Source organism: Malus domestica, chromosome 17, assembly GCF_042453785.1.
Source record: "Malus domestica chromosome 17, GDT2T_hap1".
Taxonomy (NCBI): domain Eukaryota; kingdom Viridiplantae; phylum Streptophyta; class Magnoliopsida; order Rosales; family Rosaceae; genus Malus; species Malus domestica.
In genome coordinates, this window is record NC_091677.1 from 2,638,699 (window position 1) to 2,651,645 (window position 12,947).

The following is a 12,947-nucleotide window of genomic DNA, read 5'->3' on the forward strand; positions in this document are numbered from 1 at the left end:
GTTGTATCTCTCGAAACAATGGATAGAAACTTCACCACTACTCTTATCTCCTGCACTGACGTGGGGAAGATATTTTCAAATTTGTAGAGAAAGAGCGACCACAAAAATTAGGGAACCTTCCATCATCTGATTCACCCAATGTAGAGATAGAGGGACAGCTTGCTAGTGTTTGTCGGAAAAAGGATCCTTTCCAGTGATTCTAAGAATCTCGCAATCGTGACGATTCATCGATCATCATACGATCAGTTTTCATTATATATTTTTCATATTTAATTTTAAAATTTAAATTTTAAAATAATTTTTAACTATATAATACATGTACAATACATGATGAACATTCACGATCATTACATCTCTATGATCCATAGGAAAATAATCCGGCGGGGAACGTTTTCCGTGTTTGTCAATTTACTACAGATTTGACACCGGCGCAATCCCTTATGTCGACGTCATACTAGATATTTTCTGACCAACCTTTTAAGGCATGCTTCTAGAGGGTCTACAAGCATCTCCAAATGTCCTTGTGTATAGAGTCTAACAGGCTTCCTACAGGGCGAGTTGAAGTCCCTATGGTAAGAGAAATTTTAAGGTCTGCCGATCGAAGTTGCTAATCCATATACGAACTCAAATAGTAGGGTTCAAGATTAATTTTTAGTGGGAAACAAATTTCATCTACGCAAGTGCTGCACATTAGCTTATTTTACTTTTCTTTTACAAGCTGATAGAGACTCATTTGTTACCACTCGTTGATGCAACGCTATGATGGTAGAGAGAGAGACCATAAAATGTTACAGACTAATATACTATTAATATCTTCCCATGTAAAAAACAATTATGGGGGAGGTAAAGACATTGAGACTATATTGGTTGCAACCAAAAAATTGAATCTTTTCCCGCGGCTTCTAGTTTGTCTTATGGTGTCCACTTTCTAATCATAGAACTTTTGCATTCACTCTTTATTTATTATCTTTTACTTTTTATTTATTATACATGCAGGTATTGGAAAAGATTGGAAAGTTTGGAGTAAGATTTTCTCTCTTTAATTTTTTTTCTTTTTTTCTTATTTAAACGGTCAGGATTACTCAGAAGTTAACTTTTGATTCCCATCTCTCTGTTTCCATGGGAAATCTGGTTCGAATTAATTTTGTTTTCATGATTCTGTGGAAAAAGTTAGAGGATTCAATTGATGGAAAGAAGATTACCATGGGAACCGGGCAAAGAAACTCTGAAAGTAGAAAAGGACGAACTAGTAAAATAAATCCAACACCGTTGCAGGAGTGCATGTACTGTAATGAGTATTAATTTTTTTTCAGGCATGGCTATTGGCTAACATAGTAAAATACGAGACATGTATAATACACTAAAATACGTATGTGTGTTATTCAACAAATTTCTTAAAAAGGTACGTTTAAATCAGTCGTAACATTTATTTTATTTGTATTTTCCCAATAAAATGTTAAAAATATACGCCTATAAATGTATACCCTATAGAAAAACTTGTGGTAGTTACGTGCATTAAACAAAAAAAATTGCATAAATATTTGAGCTGATAAATCATGGATTATTGTACCATTTACACCCTTAACTCACAGAAAATTTCATTTATAAAAAATAATGTAACAAGGGGAAAAATTTAAGGACACAAATTAGAATGGAGTTTTCGATTCTACCATTACAATATTCATATCCGAATAATTTCAAAAAAAAAAAATTAAGTGCATTTTTAGATCCAAGAATTCTGAATTTTTTATTTTATTTTTTCCGAATTTATTTTGATATAAAAACATTTCAAATTTTGATTTTTTTAAATAGTTATGTACTAAAATTATGAACTCTTGTAATCAAGTTTGGATTTTATCGGCAGATTGGAATAAATTTTGTTCACCATATTATATTAATAATATACTTATATATTAAATGTGACAGCCTGTTCCGGAAAATAATTTTTGTTGACGTGAAATTACTAGTTTACCCTTGGATGTTAAGTTGTGTGGTGTATGACTTGTATTTAAGTTGGATTTAATTATGATTTCCTAAGTTTTTGGAACCACTTAGGAATTAAGAAAGACTAAATTTAGATTGGTTGGAGAGATTTGGTCCACACAATACACCTCACTTTCTCTCTCTCACTCCCGTGCCCTCTCTTTCTCAGACTCACACTTTCCCTCTCTTCCTTTCATGTACGGACACAACCAGAATTCTTTGTAAATGTGATAGATCGAAGAAGAAAAATGGTACCATTGTGTTCCTAAGGTCCTCAGGAGTTCAAAGGTACCAATTACAGGTAAGATTACCTTCGATTTCAAGTCGAACCACAAAACCCGATTTGGGGTACTATTCATGCTCACGTAAAATGTTGATTTTTAGGGAATTTAAAGGACATAGGGAGCTTAAGGAGGTCCTTACGAAGCTCGGAGTACTTCGTTTGAAGAAATTGGACGTTGGAATCATGAGAACAACAAGTTTTAAGGTTTGCCGGATTATTGAAGCTTTTTCCGGCGGGATTCCGGTGGTTTCAGAGCTCAAATCAGGTATGGTTTTGTTCGTTGTTGTGAGATCTTTAAAATGGTTCAAGTTTCATAAATTTTGGGTTAAAAACGAAGAAGATATAAAGAAATGAAAATTTCTCAGTTTCTGGCGACGGTCGCCGGAGCTGAAGGTAGAAGACAAGAGGATATTCCGTTAAGTTTAACGGAATATTCTAACGGCGTTAGGTCACGCCATTAAGTTTTGTTAAGGAATAAACAGAATATTCCGAAATATACCTGACGGTGTCAGTTGACACCGTCAGTGTGCTTGGCACATGGCCGTGCGTGGGGGGCGCGTCTGGCAGTGCCTTGGCCGGCGCGTGGGAATTAGGAAAAATATTCTAAAATTTTGGGGATGATTCTAAGGTTATGTAAGCCACTGTGGTATATTCATATACCCAAATTGAGCAATATATGATAAGTTATTACCTATTGTTGGTTATGTGCGTTAAATAACGTTTATTCAGTTATTACGCCTATAGGTAAGACCTATTCTCAGGATGTGCATAATCAATCGAGGCTCGGGGGGCTACGACCCATCGACATATCTGTGAGTGGGCAGTTATTTTCAGTATATATATATATATATATATACACACTTGACGTTTTTCCCAGAAAACGTATTTAAAGGAAATGTGATTTAAATGCCATGCTATGCCAATGCCTATATTTTATTTTAGTATATGCATTATCATAATTATGCATATTGTCGCATGGTGCTGTGGAGGCCCAGGTAAGCTCAAGTGAGTTATGTTTTGATTATGTGAATTGTCAATGATGTGATATGTGATTGAATAATGTTGAGCTCATAAAACTGCACCTATGGTGATTGTGATTTAGCCAGAGATATGAAGTACATGCCTGTTTATTATGTCACCTCCTGCATCATATGCTCACATTGGATCCAATTTAGGTGCACAGTCTTGTCGTACATACCTTGTTTATGGTTCCAACTTGTAGGTGACTAGCGATTTATCGCTCGGCTATTATGTGTAAGGAGTATTGAGCATAATTATATTACACCCATTATCGTCGTACAGACCTTTGCATTTGGTTCCGACTATTGTGCAGTATATTGCCGTATAGGTCATTGTAGGGACTACGGCTAGAGTGACTTTTGAGCTATGAAATTCAGCCAGTATAGACTACCTCAGGGGTTCCGGCTAACATGTTATATTTCTATGAAATTATTTTTACCTGATTTGCTTACTCTATTATATCGTGGATTGGCATACATATGTTTATGATTATGTGAAGCATGATTGAAATGATATAATTACACATATATATTTATGTATATTCTTATATATTAATTATGGGAAAAATTATACTCGTTTTACAGCGAGATGTTAGTATATTCAAAGGAAAATAAGGTTTTCATGTAAATGTGTTTTACTGACCCACTCAACTTTGTTTTTCGCCCCTCCAGGTTTTAGTTAGTAGAGTTTGGTGGCCATGAGGAATTCAATGGTGTTCTGACAAATCCTGAAAAAGTAGGATTCACCATCTGATGTTGTATCTTAATAATTGTCCTACTTGACTGCAACTGGACTTTCTTATTGCTCTGAAAGTGTATTTATACACTTAAACTCTCACTAGTATCCTTTCTTAGTTGGGATTGTTAGTCGCTTGGTTTTAAATTGTTAGTATTTCTCTTACTCTTTATCGCTTCCGCTTTGCGCTCATGGCTACGTCACTCTCACGTGACGACCAGCACGTCTCGATTCCGGTCTTATTTAAGAAGAGATGTGTATTTGTTGCTGTAGTTAACTACCCCAGTCCCCTCCCCTATTTTACTTTTATTATCACAGAGAGTTGTTGGTCGGTAACAAAAGTAATAAATAAAGGAAAATTCAAGCAATAATTTTGGGGATGTGATATCCACACACCCCATTTTACTTATCACATACCTTTTTAATTTTCGGCCGTTAAATCGGATGAATTGAAGAAAATCAATGGATAGAAATTATCAAATGGTGTGTGAGAAGTAAAATGGGGTGTGTGGATAGTACATCCCTAATTTTATAAGAAGTCTTTAAAAGAAGAGATTTTTTATTATTTTAAAAAATAAGGATTAGATGTGGGGCTTACATTACATCGAAATTTAATGATCCAACGTCTATTTTATAAGTTGCACCTCTTAAATTATCCTTGCAAAATTTTAGTCAAATCATAAATATTTGAGACATCTAGTTGAGTTCAAATCTATTTACAAACACTTTGTTCTATAAGAAACAAATAAAATTTCATTGTGATAATTAAATAGGCAAATTGTTTCGGATTGAATTTTTATAACGATGACTATAAGTCGAGACTTATAAAATATACGATTCAAATCATTGAAATTCGATACAGTATGATTCAACAGTTAATCCTCATTTTTCTTAGAAAAATAAGAATCTTTTCTCTTAAAGAAGGGCATATCGATCTAGAGAGAAACTTTGGATACCGCAAAGGACGTACATAGAAGATCTTATAGAAATTAGTGATCAGGATACAACCAATCATATCTATATTAATAAAAGAATGTTCATGCCAGATTAGTAGAAAGATCATGTCATAATATTTAATTTTATTGATCATATCTGATTATATTAATGAAAATATAGAACCATTTTAAACCTATTTTTCAATAGATTCCAAAATAAGTCAAGATTTAGTCTAAAATCGACTTAGAGTTAAGTTAGGTAAATTAATTAAATTTACGCCAAGACATAAAACATCACAATCTTATTTTTTAAAAGGAGACAACTGATAACTTTGTCAAAATAGAGTTCACAGGATTGCAGAACGACAACAACTCCAAAACTCATTAATCATTACAAACCCAGGCGTTGATATTTTTTTCAATATACTTTTATATTTTATGTACTTCTGAAATACATTTGTAATCCGTACTTCTCTATAATTCATTATACATATTTTTTAAAGTTAAAAAAAAAATTCCATGATTTAAGGTTTTTTAATTATTAATTTTTTTTTTCAATCAAAGTGATCTACTACCAAATACTTTTCCCCATAAAATAATTAATAAATGATAAATGAAGAGTAAATGCTAAAGTTCTGGACACTGGAAAGTGAGATAATGAAATCTAAAGGCAATCTAGTGTATGAAATAAGTCAAGTGATGAGATGTTTAAGGCTCCGTTTGGGATTGAGGTGATTTTAAAAAAAGCCATTGTGAAAAAAAGCTGAGGATTATTTTTATGTTTGGTAAACTGAAAAAAAGAGAGCTTATTTTGGAAGCTGTGAGAATAAGCTGAAAATCAAAGGAAAAGCTGAAGGTGCTATTTGCTGCTTTGAAAAAAAACCTGTTTTTTCAAAGCACACGGAGCTACAGTGCTCATTTAATGAAAAGACACACTATCATCCTGCTTTTTTTCCAAAAGCACTTTCACAAAAAAGTTTACCAAACACTCTACTGGCTTTATTTCATAACCGCTTATTCTCACATCAACTTTTTTTTCAAAGCACAACGATACCAAACATGGTGCCCAAGTAAAAGCAGATTTTCTCCTCCTCTCTCCCTATATTATAGGCAGGGCACCTCCTCCTCCCTCTCCTCGATCAAATCTTTGGTTCCAATTTGAAAAGATGATGAAGAAAGCAGTGCAAGTGTATATCATCTCGGTTTTGAAACCGTGCCAAAACCTCATCAACAGAGGCGGCATGTCACAACTCACAAGAATGGCTCATCCTACGCCGCCTCCGCCTCCTCCGCCTACAACTCCTTTTCTTGTTGGTTCTCCAAAGGTCGACCCATGTGTTCGTCTGTTTTTCCGGGACCTTGGTTCCCCTAAAGATGTGCTGCAACTGCTCCCGTCTGCCTGGTCGCACAATCCCCTGACTACGCTCAAGATCATCTGCAACCTACAAGAAGCCCAGTCCGACGAGGAAGCTTTCTTGACGGCGATGGTTTGGCTCCACCAGAACCACCCCAACACTCTCGCCCACAACCTCCTCCCCATCACGGTCTACTTTTCTTCTATTAGCGACCTTGTCCCCCTTCTCACCCGAGTGCTTCTCGACGGCCGCCGCCACGAAGTTGATCACGAGGAGAAGTACAACAGCAAGTGCCGGATTTCGCAGCGAAACGTAAAATTATTGCGTCGTCACCAGGGGGCGGTGGCGGCGGCATTAGCCAAGAAAATGGCAGCCAAGCTAGAAGCCAAAGAAAAAGCGAGTAAGCTGTTGACAATAAAGAAGAGCGCCGCCCTGGCCACCAAGGCTGCTGAGAGGTACGAGAGCGATCCCCATTTTCGGTTGTTGCACGACCTGGTTTCGGATATTTTCGCCGACTGCTTGAAGCATGACATTGGAGTATTGCAGCATCACCATTCTCTTGACGAGAACGATGATGCTTACTACAGCATGGAGATAACGTGTGCCGCTGAGTACTGCCCCACCGTCCACTCCGCCGTAGCCCGCCCCACTGATCTACTGTTTGAAAGTATTGCCAACAAGGTTTTCCCATCCGATTCCAATCTGCCGCCGAACAAGCAGGAAGAAGGTGAGGGACGTGTTGAGGCCCAAGAGCGGCTCTCGAAGGAGGTTTTGGCGCCTCTGAGAAACGTCTTGGCGACACCCGATGCTGTTTCTAACCGTTGAGGCTATCATCCGCACCCTTTCATGGTTGAAAAGTACGAGGATGATGTGGTGGACGTGAATGCTAGCGGCGGTTATATGCTTCCACATGACATCATAAGATACTTTGTGTATCATGATTACAGAGGAAATGCGGAGGCGGAGGCGGAGGCGAAGGCAGAGGCTGAGCGTGAGTGGAAGAGGATGGTGGAGGATTTGTCCCTAAAACAAGGCGCGCTTAACAAGTGCTTGGCTGTATGCGACGCTCCAAAGAATATGATCATGAACGCAGCAAGGGTGTCTTTGGCTCTGGGGATTTTGACTTCTGAACTGAACCAAGAGCCGGCCTGGAAAGGGAAGGTGATGTTTTACAGCCAGAAGCCGGAGCTGCATTTGATACAAGGCGATGATCTCGAGTCCAAGTGCGCGTTTATGAGGGGAATGGAGCACTGCCAGGAATGGATGATCGATCTGAGGAAGGTGTTTGATGTGATTCTGGAAGCGGCAGTGAAGGAAAACTTGAAGCCGGAGCAGATGGTGAAGAATGTTTTGGTGGTCACCCACTACAAACACTTCACCGGATTGTGGAAGAGGGGCTACCACGAGGAAATAGTGGGCAAGTACAAGGAGAAAGGGTACGGGGGTGTGGTGCCACACCTAGTGTTTTGGAATATTATCAACCCGGAGGATAATCAGCCGGGGAATCATATTGCAAGTGGACTTGAAGGGTTGACATTAGTGACCGACTTCACCGACAGAATGCTCAAGTTGTTATTGGACAATGACGCCCAGATGGGCCCCGAACATGTCATGGAAGCTGCGCTCTCCGGACACAAGTATCAAACTACTCTTGCTGTAGTCGACTGACAGCTAGCTTTGCTCGCTCAAGCTACACTAATTAATAATCTAGATTGGTTATATAATCTATCTATCTATCCATCTGTTATTCTGTTGTGTTGTATGTTAATTTGGTGATGGTGTTGATGGATTCATCCATTGATCCATCCATCTGCTCTCTAGTTGCAAATCAGTTCAGTTGAGTGTAATAACATTAGCTTTCAGTTTCAACACTCGTTTCACTAATGTTATTTTATGAGATATAACGTTAAGAACAAAAGAATATGATTCCTAGTCATGAGCCATTGCCCGTGCCTGGTTTTGAAGTTTTCATTGCTGATTGAATTAAAGTATCTGTATGCACATCATATTTGCATTACTCACCAACAATTAAGGCCTCTATCGTGACTTTGAGATGGGCGCAAAGGGTGGAGCACATGTTCCGGGTACACCCAAGAAATTTCTCGATACTTGTATATAGACATGTAGCCAGTGCCGGAGCCCCTTGAGGACCATATAATGGAAACGGGACAGTCTTGAAATTTTCTTAGAATTTCTTCACACATATGCAGCTAGATTGATGTGTAATTCATGCTTTCAGTTACTTGGTGGAAATGGAATGCATTCTTGTATTAAGGCTTTGCCTTTTCAATTTAATGAACTTTGTGTTTTGCGGGAAAAAAAAAATTAAGCTGAACAGGATACACATGACGAGTTTTCTCCCTTCGTTACTGATATTAGTTGCTGTGTTTATGGTAGCAGAGTGGGTGAGAAGGTCCAAGGGGATAGATTCAACACAGCAACAATGGAAGGATGATTGGGATGATGATGATGTCAATGATGATTTCTCAATGCAGCTGAAGACGGAGCTCGGGAGCAACGCTGAAAAGAGCTAATTAAGTTCATCATTGGTGATCTGCTAATTACCCTTAGTCATATGGCGATGAATCGAACATGAAAGATCATAGATTAGTAATTAATCACATTAATCTTGCAGTTGCGGATGTGTTGCTGTGGAGGAATATAAGGTGTATATTGAGAAATGTGGGATGTATAGAAGATGTGGGGTGTATGTAAAAAATATAAGATGTATATTGAGAATGTGGGGTGTGGGGGTATTATGGAAAAGTATGTGAGGTGTATTAAGATAATTTTTAAGTGAAAAAGCAAATGTGGGATGTATTAAGTATGTGAGGTTTATTCAACAATTTGCAGGGTGTTAATATAATAAGCCTTTTATATTTTAATTGAACATTATATTAAATATTGTAATATAGACATCCTTTAAAGCATTTTTTTGGGGAACATTTAAAGCAATTATATAAAAGTAATTACCACATTTGTGGGATATAAAATCCCATAAGATTTTTTTTTTAAATGAAACGATAATTTGATTTTTTTTTAAATGAAACAATAATTTTATTGATATAAAATTTCATAAGATTTGAAATTTAACATTTATGGGATTAAACAACAAACTCCACCCTTAGAAAACCTTCTTAAACCAATGAAAAATTGGTGATTAAAATGTGGAAAGTGTTGTAGGCATAATTTACTGAACAATTATGGAGGCCAGAGAGAGAGAGGGAGGGTGCGGTAATAGTAGAGAGGAAGAAAGAGATGTGTAATTGTGGGTATATGTTATTCCACCCCCATTGTGCCTTTATTTATAGTAGTATGGAAGGTTAATTCTTTACCCTTTAGGATTACAACATTTAATAGGTAATCTACTCTTAATAAGAATATAAGATATATTTTCATATCTACTAGGATTTACACAATCACATTCCTAATCTAATAGGACTACAACACTCCCTTTTGAGTGTGTAAATACTCAAGTAAATGGCGCATTAGGTCTTCAGTGATGAAGTAAGTACAGTTGATGAAGTCGTCGGCACAATGAGATAATGCGAGTCTCAAATCAACAGAATGATGCATGAAAAGTAAAACTCACAAAACCTCGCTATGCTAAAACCCAAGATGAGAGAAAAACCCATAGGCTAAGGAGAAAAGTGAGAAGTTGCATTAAGTCAAAACTATACGTCTTTTTGGACGCAAGTAGAAAATCTCACAAGGGTATGATCAACCCAAAATGGGTGCCTCGTTAAAACCTAGTTAGGTAGCAAAAATCCAATGGGAAAAATGCTCATAATCGTAGGGAAAAATAGTACATTAAGATCAAGTGAGTATACTTCTGGATACTCCCCCTGAATTTGACATAACTTTCAAATGAGAACTACAAGCATTGCATATGATAGTTAGGCATACCACTTCCTTGGACAAGCTTCTGGAAGGTTGACTTCGGCAGGGACGTCGTGTAGAGGTCAGCAAGGTTGTCGGGGATCGGCTTGCATGACTTCAATCTCATGATGCTTTGCTGATATAGATGTAGATGCAATATGTCTTGGTGTTGACTTCGTTGATGTATCATGGCTACAGCATAATCTTTATGGATCGCCATTGGGACTCAACGATAGATGAAAACACAGCAAGTACTTTGAATATGCTCAACAAGAACTTCTAACCATGTCTCACTTGTGGCGTAGTGAAGTGAGATGATTCTTGGAACGATTCGATGATTTCGCAACTAAGGTCATATCGTGGACCTCCAAGATATTGCGATATCCCTAACGGTAAAGACATAACCATTCGGGGACTTTGCCTTGTGCGGGTTTGATAAGTAACCTGCATCAGCATAACAAACAAGGCAAGCATCATTTCGAGGATCAAGGGGTTGGATCCGCTCGAGATGCGTTGGGATTTGCCCATGTAGTACTTTCAGGGTACGTCTTTAATACCAATTCAGTGGTTGCGTGTAGGTGCGGTGCTGCATCTTTACCAAGATCAACAAAGAAAGAGATGTCCTGTCTAAATACAATGAGCTAAGTACAATGAAGCGCAAAGTTAAACTTTAGATATGGAATTTCGGATTCCATAACCTTTTCAAGGGTCTCATTTGCATATAACGTATGGACGATCAAAGGTATACTCAAAGGTGACACATTCGGAATGTAGTTCGACTGGTAGGCCAAGGTAGTGTCAGAACAGTGCTTGAACTTCAGGTCAAGGCATAAATGAGTTTTCCTAAGATCCTTCATCTCAAATTCCATCTTTAGGTGAGAGGCAGTTTTCTCAAGCTCTTTCGGAGTCTTAGTGAGATTCGTGTTAACGACATAAACTGTAACTCTACCAATTCAGAATAAAACTTCATAGTTTAACACTCAAGGGCATAATTCATCCCTGACTGATCAAATAATCACGCAGACGAGTATACCACATCAGTCAGATTTTTCAATCCATAAGTGAACACCTCAAACTGAGTTAAGAGGGTGTTCCATGGTTTTGGAACTATTTAAACCAGTTCATGTAATTCTTCGGGAACTTACATGTAAATCTCCATATCTATATGCCCATGGAGAAAATACTAACCACATTTCATAATGTTGCTATCAATCACATGACGTTTGAGAAAAACCTTGCGTCGTAAGGCGTGCATCATATCGTACTATTTCATTCATCTCATAACGTTTCCTTTCCCATTTGTAACACAATGGGGTTACCTTGGGCAATGTAGGAACGACCTTGGGTAATGTAGGAACAACGGGGTCCAATACACATTTTGGTAAGAAATTTGACCTGGATTGTAATTTCAATTGTTCAATCAATTCTACGTTGTCACTTAATCAAAGGAACATGGTTCAATATCGTCACTTTTCATTTATGTCAGTAGCTACCATATAAGTGAAAACATCATCGATGATAATCTCATTTCAGTTTCATTTAGCTCATCCAAACTAGTATACTCGACCAAAAACTTCAAGTCTTGGGAGTAATCCGGATTAATCTCATGAGATGGAAATGATTTGAGACAGCGATCGAGTTTAGATTCATTGTTGTGCCATGTCTTCTTCTTTTAGGAAAGTGAATCCTACGAATCTAATGATATGTCATGCTTTAGGCCAAGATAGATTGATTGGCTATCTGCCGGTGTACCAGACCGTCTAACAGGGGTGTCCAAACCGTCCAACAGGGGCGGCACACCCTCCAGGGATGTTGACTCGACGTCCGTTAAGTACGCCTACCCTTGCAGACATGTTTGCAGCTGGTATATGATCTCGTCACTTTAGCTAGATCAAAGGAATGCGTCTGGCGCAACATTCTGAAATCTAGAATTCATCACACTTGCTTATCATACTTATGCGATATGGGGATCGAGATGAAACATAATAGGCAAATTCTACGTAAATTTACGTCGTTCTACAGGAACGTTGACGTTTTTATCTCCCCCTAATGGCGGGAAGACTGTCTCATTAAAGTGACAACCTGCAAATAAGCAGTAAAAATATCGCGTGCAATGGCTCAAATAGAGCTAGTGTGAAGGAGAATCATGATCGACAAAAGATACACATCCTTCTTCGAGGACCCATGGTGGTACGTTGCGACGACGTAACTCGGCACATGGAATGCGCACCCAAATGCGTAAATACGAAAATCGTCAGGTTTGTACCCAGTAACCAATTGTAACATCATATAGGTTGGGTGGCAATGGGCCTCAAGGCGGACCAACATAACTGCGTACAAGGATTGCATAGCCCTAGGCAAAAACCAAAAACTTGGTACGTTTACTAAAATTCGAGCGATCATTTAAATTGCGCTTTATAATTGCTAGGCTAGACTATTTGGGGTGAACATGGGAATTTGATGTTCAATTATAAACCCAAAACGACATCCAATACTTTATCGAAAACCGTTGATATAAACTCTCCGGCATTATCCAGTCTCTCGGACTTTATGGGATAAGTAGGATGGTGAACCTTTAATCGGCCATGAGGTTTAATAGCAATGTGTGTGCACAAACATGTGACAAGTTTGTCGATTCATCAACTAAAACCATAAGTATTTATATGGTTCGCATTTTGGTTGGATTAGTCCACATATATTCTCTTGAATCCACTATGAAAAGAGAGTAGTTTTGTATCTTTGCAAGAGATGATTTAG

At 37.9% G+C, this 12,947-nt stretch overlaps 2 protein-coding genes across 2 annotated transcripts; both read left to right on the forward strand.

Moving 5' to 3' along the window:
- Positions 1-6,215: 6,215 nt before the first annotated feature.
- LOC103404579 (uncharacterized) lies at positions 6,216-7,136 on the forward strand. The gene has a single exon (XM_008343506.3). It carries the CDS (start codon positions 6,216-6,218, stop codon positions 7,134-7,136), a length of 921 nt encoding a protein of 306 aa, XP_008341728.3.
- A 21-nt stretch (positions 7,137-7,157) lies between these two features.
- LOC139193633 (uncharacterized) lies at positions 7,158-7,979 on the forward strand. The gene has a single exon (XM_070817056.1). It carries the CDS (start codon positions 7,158-7,160, stop codon positions 7,977-7,979), a length of 822 nt encoding a protein of 273 aa, XP_070673157.1.
- The last annotated feature ends 4,968 nt before the right edge of the window (positions 7,980-12,947 follow it).